This window comes from Echinops telfairi, unplaced genomic scaffold (genome assembly GCF_000313985.2).
Source record: "Echinops telfairi isolate 266 unplaced genomic scaffold, ASM31398v2 ScPeMD7_45;HRSCAF=164, whole genome shotgun sequence".
NCBI classification, from domain to species: domain Eukaryota; kingdom Metazoa; phylum Chordata; class Mammalia; order Afrosoricida; family Tenrecidae; genus Echinops; species Echinops telfairi.
Window position 1 is genome coordinate 431,435 of NW_022103943.1, and position 6,821 is coordinate 438,255.

General features: G+C 37.4%; 1 protein-coding gene and 1 pseudogene across 1 annotated transcript; both read right to left on the reverse strand.

Annotated features, from left to right (window-relative positions):
* Positions 1-286: 286 nt before the first annotated feature.
* Positions 287-2,428, reverse strand: LOC101660977 (small EDRK-rich factor 1-like). The gene is made up of 2 exons (XM_045290641.1): positions 2,361-2,428; positions 287-491 (listed from the first exon to the last, which is right to left on the reverse strand). The coding sequence occupies exons 1-2, from the start codon at positions 2,426-2,428 to the stop codon at positions 287-289; spliced, it is 273 nt and encodes a 90-aa protein (XP_045146576.1).
* Positions 2,429-3,725: 1,297 nt separating this feature from the next.
* The window catches only part of LOC101661286, a 7,668-nt pseudogene continuing 4,572 nt past the window's right edge, over positions 3,726-6,821 (reverse strand).

A 6,821-nucleotide genomic window follows, 5' to 3' on the forward strand; every position in this document is an offset into this window, starting at 1 on the left:
GGAGGGAAAAATGAGGAGCTGATACCAAGGGCTCAAGTAGAAAGCAGATGTTTTGAGAATGATGAGGACAAGAAATGTACAAATGTGCTTGACACACAATGGATGAGTGTATGGCTTGTGATAAGAGTTGTATGAACCCCCAATAAAATGAATTAAGAAAATAGACCGTTTTATAAAGATAAATTATAACATATGTAATGATTGTTCACCCTACAAAATATTGATCTTAGAGCATATCATACACCTAGTTGGCAGTAGCACCCACGTTTTCCAAATTATCCAGTCATCATTTTTCTCTTGTCTGCATCAACTTCTCGTTAGCGGCCTTCTGCTTTTGTTGCATGATCTCAAAATCCCTCTGCTTCCTCTGAGAGGTAGTCAAGCTATCCTCTTTTCTTTTTCCCTTGCTAATCTCGTGGGTTTTCTTTATGTTTTTCTGGCAGGCAAGTTCTCTTTTATTCAACGTGCCATGCCGACCACAGGGGCAGAGCCTGGAAAAGAGCTACTTGGAAAAGCAACGGTCCTTTGCATGCACAACCCGTCGATCTGAGAGACCTTTGCAGGGTGACACCTCTGCGCTATCAGTCTCAGAATCAATCTCGAAGTATAATGCTGGCTTTTGTAAGATTATATATATCCACTTTCAAGAAAATCCAGTCAACACAAGTATTATTCATATGTAGCCATCAACCATGAAAGCTAATGATGAGGAATTGAAGAATTCGACCAATGTCTTCAGTTGGAAATAGCTAAAACATGCAATCAAGATACATTGATAATTATTGGTGATTAGAATGCAAAATTGGAAACAAAAGGGAATGACCAGTAACTGGAAAATATGGTCTTGGTGATAGTAATGAAGCTGGAGATTGAATGATAGAACTCCAAGACCAACCAACAACTTGTTCATAGCAAATTACCATTTTTCAACACCATAAATTGCGATTATATACATGGACTTCTCCAGATGGAATACACATAAATCAAATTGACTACATCTGTGGGAATAAATGATGAAGAATCTCAATATCAGCAGTTCAAACTAGGCCAGGGACTGACTGTGGAACAGACCGTCAATTGCTCCTTTGTAAGTTCAGGTCGATAAGAGACAAAATACGATCTTGAGTCTATCCCACCTGAATTTCAAGAATATCTCAAGAATAGATTGATCTAAAAAGACAATATTAAATGACAGCTTGAGAAGACAAAATAAGATATTATAATGAAATGTGTAAAGGCCTAGAGTTAGAAACCGACTCAGAAAAACACACTGCATGTTTCAAGTTGAAAGAATGAAAGAAAAAATTCCAGCTTCAAATTGCAATATTGAAATTTTCTATGGGGAAAACATTGAATGATGCAAGAAGCACCAAAAGAAGTTGGAAAGATTGCACAGAGTCCCTGTAGCAAAAGAAAATGTTCTAAAATTGATTATGGTAATGATTGTACAATTCTTCTGGATATGTTTGAGATATTGCATTGTATGATATTTGTATTATGTCCTAATAAAACTGTTTATTAAAAATTAATACATAAAATGCATATTCTGGGAGGGGAATGAACTAGTGGACATCCATCATTTCAGGAGGTAGCATATGAACAAGAGCCAATGGTTCTGAAGGAAGAAATCCAAGCTGCATTGAAAGCATTAGTCTAAAACAAGGGTCCAGGAATTAATGGAATACCAACTGAAATGTTTCAACAAGCTGATGAAGCAATGGAAGCAGTTAGTCATCTATGCCAGGAAACATGGAAGACAGTTACTTAGTCAACTGACTGTAAGAGATCTATATTTGTACCCATTCCAAAGAAAGGTGACCCAAAGGAATGCTCAAATTATAGCACAATATTATTGATATCACAGGCAAGAAAAACATCTTCTGCTGAAGATCATCCAACAATGGTTGTAGCAGTACATTGACAGGGAGCTATCAGAGGTTCAGGCAGGATTCAGAAGAGAACTTGGAACAAGGAATATCATTGCTGATGTCAGATAGATCTTGGCTCAAAGCAAAGAATATCAGAAAGATGTTTACTTGTGTTCCACTGACTTTGCTAAGGCATTTGACTGTGTGAATGCTAAGAAACTATGGACAGCCTTGAGAAGAGTGGGCATTCCAAAACACTTCATGTAGAACCTGTACATGAATCAAGAGGCAGTTGTGTGAACAAAACAAGGGAATACTACATAGTTTAAATTAGTAAAGCTATGCATCAGGGTTGTATCCTCTCATCATACTCATTCAATCTGAATACTTAGCAAATACTCAGAAAGGCTGGATTATATGAAGAAGAGCATGCCATTGGGATTGGAGGAAGATTTATTAACAACCTGTGATATACAGATGATATAACCTTACTTACTGAAAATTTCAGTAAAACTCAATGTCAAGAAGACCAAAATCTCACAAGTGAACCAATAGGTCATGGTCAGTGAATGAGAGATTAAAATGGTCAAGGAATTCAATTTGCTTGGATCCACAATCAATACTCATGGAAGCAGTAGTCAAGAAATGAATTCACACATTCCATTGGGTAAATCTGCTGCACAAGACCTCATTTTTGTTTGTTTTTGCTTTGTTTTTTATTTTAATGTATGATGGTCTTTATTTGGAACTTTATTGGAAAAAGGAAGAGGAAAAAATTAAACAGTTTAACACACAATAACACAGCTGATCCCATCTGTGGTAGTTACGTAATCTGGTGTCAACTTGAGACTACTAAGAGTGAGGGGGTGGAGTTTAGCATGTCAATCAGGCTCAGCTTGATGACCTCATACTCTCTCTCTGTCTCTGTCTCTCTCTTTCTCTCTCTCTCTGCTAGGAGACATTCCTGTTGACAAGCCAAATAGAGGTACACTGATGGGGCTAGAGCCCCAGAGTTGGAGCCCTGGAGCTGGAGAAGCCACGTGGATACCACTGTCAGTGCTGAGTTGCTTCCACCGCTACTGGAGCCATAAGAGTTTCCACCACTGACCTGTGATCTTCCTGCATTCGGCATCGTTGCATGCGTTGTGTGACTCTGAAGAGGAATTTATAAACTGGTATCAGACATATAGGCTAATTTCAAACTTATGGACTTGAACTGGATGGGGCTGGAATGTTTTCTTAATATGCAATTACTCTTTATATAAAGCTCTTTCTTATACACATATGAATATCTCTGGATTTGTTTCTCTAGTCAACCCTGATGAACACACTACCATATCAAAGAAGGTCCATCTCAACTGTTCATCTAATTGTCCAAAGATGACACAACATTGACTCTGCATATGCAATTTTCTTTTATGAATTAGTGTTCATATTTTAGGCAGTCTCTTTAATATACACATATAAAGGAAATTAAATCACTCAACAAAAGCATTAAATGAAAGATGTTTTATATTTAGATTTATATTGTTCCTGGTAATAACACATGCCCAATGAAAACCAAAAGTTGGAAAAGCAGTTACACTTTCTACTTGAGTGGACAGTTACAGCAATCAATCATTTTCTGAAATGACCATGATATTTCAATTTATCATGAACTACTATGAGCACACTATGAGATGTAGTCAAAATCAGGAGAAAAGACATACGGAGAACATTCCTTTTTTGGAGAGGATTAGCCCTCCACAATCAGCACAGTAAATAAACATATTCTGTTAAGAATTCCAGGTGGAAAAATTCACAGTCAATTTCAACTCATCCTGCACTGACTTCATTCATTCCTTAACTTGTTTTGTGTCAGTCTTCTAAATCAAACGTGTTTAATTCTTCTTCTAGTTCATGCAAATCTTTCCCAGAGAAAAGATTTTCATCAATAGGAACAGCATAAATGACTCCATTTTCCTGTGCCTCCCCTTTATTATCCTCTTCCAAATAATTTCTTCCCCCATTTTCTGCCCTACCTCTGAAAGTGTCACTTAATTTGTTTTCATCTTTTCTGAAGAATATGTGCTGAATCTTTTAAAACTGGCTACCGTAATACCTGTGTCATCTACATCTCTTGGAATGTACAGGCTTAAATTTTTGTCTTTTATGTTCACAAATCATCGACCTCATCACCACCTATTCTCTGACTGTAAAGGGTATCATCTGTTTCTTCATCATCATTGTAATCAACCAGTTTGGGACGAAATTCAAACCAATCATGACCACTGATCATTAGAGCTTCCCTGCTTTTAAGTCAGAATTTCTTCTTTCCATATCTTGCCCACGTTTCTTAAATTTTTTCTTGTCTTTTCATTTTTTCCATGCAAGAAAAGATTCTAGAGTGATTTTGCTAACACTTGGACCTAGGCCAGAACGCTCTCTTTCAGTGGTGTCTTTTAATGAAATTTCATCTTCTTGCTCTTCTTTCTTTGATCTTTTTTCCTACACAAATCCAGGGGGAAGTGCATGACGATAAATACACATATCACCCTCTCCAGGGCATATCCAAAATCAGCCATACTTGTTTTCAATAACTTCAAAGAAATGCTTTCACACTATTAGTTTTTGTTTTCTTCTTTCCACTTCATTGTGCTTCTTGTTCACTACTTCTTCCAGTTTCTTTCTCAACCAAATTATCTATGGTATCTTTTTTGGGTTCTTCATCTCTTTCATCAATGTAAACACTTTGTTCTTCACATTTTCTCTCCAGTCAAGTCATGAAGGAGTTTACACTTATCTCCTTTAGTGCACTCTTTTTGATTGAAAAATGCACACACCACAGATTTGGGATCTGCACCTTTACTTATTTTTTGAGCAGCAACTGCAGATTTAGCTCCTGTGATGCTTTTTTTGGTTATCTTTCTTCACTTTATTTTCAGCTTCTCTTTGTGCTAAATGACATGGATTTTGTTGACCAAATTTAACTTGATTAGTAACAGCGTTGATAAACTTCTGTTGTTTTGCTCCTTTCTTATTCTTTAGTCCAAAAGTTTTGTCTTCAATGAACTTCTCTTTCTTCTTTTGCTCCAGCCTGAGCCTGTTTCTTGGGGGATACTGGCGAGACAAGTGGCACCAGCCAGACTTAAGCACAGATAGATAACATCAGGGGCTCTCACAAGACCTCTTTAGAATGTTGAAAAGCAAGGAGGTTACTTTGAAGACTACTGTGCACCTAATCCAAGCCATGCTATTTTCAGTTACCTCATATGCATGTGGATGTTGAACATCAAATAAGGAAGACTAAAAAAGAATTGATGTGTTTGAATTGTGGTACTGTCAAAGAATATTGAAAGTAACTTGGACTACCAAAAGGACACAAAAATCTATCTTAGAAGAAGTACAGCCAGATCACTCCTTGGAAGCAAGGATGGTGAGACTTTGTCCCTGGTGAAGGACATCATACTTGGTAAAATGGAGGGGCTGTGAAGGAGAGGAAGGCCTTGGAAGAGATACATTGACACAGTGACTACAACAATGAGCTCACACATAAGATAAAATATGAGGGTAGCACATGAGTGAGCAGTGTTTTCTTCTGTGGTTCATGGGGTCACTATAGGTCAGAACTGATTCGATGGCACCTAACATAAGTAACCTACTGGCAGTTTAGCTGTTGTTGTTGTTGTTGTTAGGTGCTGCTGAGCCAGTTCCACCTCTTAATGACCTAAAACTCTAATAGCAAGAGAATAAAATGCTGCCCAATCCTGCACCATCTTCACAATTGTTAGTATGTTTGAGCGTGTTGCTGCAGTCTCTGTGTCATTCCATCTGGCCCAGGGTTTTCTTCTTTGTCATTGACCCTCTGCTGTACCAAGCATGATGTCAGTGTCCAAGAATTAGTTGCTCCTAATAACAAACCAACAAACATTAAACTAGTCATCTTCACTTTTAAGGAGCTTTCAAGGTATACTTCTTCCAACACAGATTTGTTCCTTCTTCTAGAAGTCAATGGTATATTTACTATTTGTTGTCAGAACCACAATTCAAAAGCATCAATTCTTTCATGGTCTTCCTTATTCATTATCCAGTGTTCACATGCATATTAGGCAAGTGAAATACCATGGCTTGGGTCAGGCACACTTTAGTCTTCAAAGTGAGTGATATAGTTGCCTTTTAACATTTCAAAGATCTCTTTTGCAGCATATTTACTCAATGCAATACATCATTTGATTTATTGACTGCTATTTCCATGAGCATGTGAATCCAAACTCACTATCATTGAGCCAATTCTGACTTGTAGCAGCCCAACAAGACAGAGTACGTGGGTTTATGAGATCTCCCCTGTAGGTTTATGAGACTAAATCTTTTGGGGAGCTTCATTTTTTTTTCTTACAAAGTGCCTGGTGGTTCTGAACTGTGGATCTTGTGATTAGCTGCCCAATTAATATCCTGGTATACCACCAGGGCTCCTAGTAAAGAAAAATCTTAGCAACTTCAGTCTTTTCACTGTTTATCATGTTATTGTTTATTGGTCCAGCTGTGAGGATTTTTGTTTTGGCTACTTTGAGATGTAATCCATATTGTAGGATGTACTCTTTTATCTTCACCAATATGTATCAACTAGCCTGAAACAGTGTGACCATTTTGAAGTTTTGTAAATAGCATTTGAGCAGGACAGAACCCTGGCAGTATAAGTATCCAACCTGGTGGCTGGTGATTTGAAGTATCTTCAAGCCCACTTCACTTATGTACTAATCCTCCTCCTAATGGTGTATTAGAGTTTAGGTGCATCTGTTTTCTCATAGAAATTGACCAACACCGTTCATTTTAGACATTTAAAACAATCTTTGTTAATCTGCTAAGTACTAGAAGTGGTATCTCAGTGTTGCTTTTATTTGCCTTTAAAAACATTAATAATTGGGATTTACTACATATATAGTCAATTTCAACTCATCCTGCGCTGACTTCATT

What these genes read in the sequence shown, in the direction of transcription:
- LOC101660977 (XM_045290641.1), bottom strand. Translation starts at nt 2,428, where the DNA reads ATGACCTATTGGTTCACTTGTGAGATTTTGGTCTTCTTGACATTGAGT. An exon ending in TTTACTGAAATTTTCAGTAA is followed by an intron (nt 492 to 2,360) that starts GTAAGGTTATAT and finishes GCTCTTTTCCAG; the next exon opens with GCTCTGCCCCTGTGGTCGGC.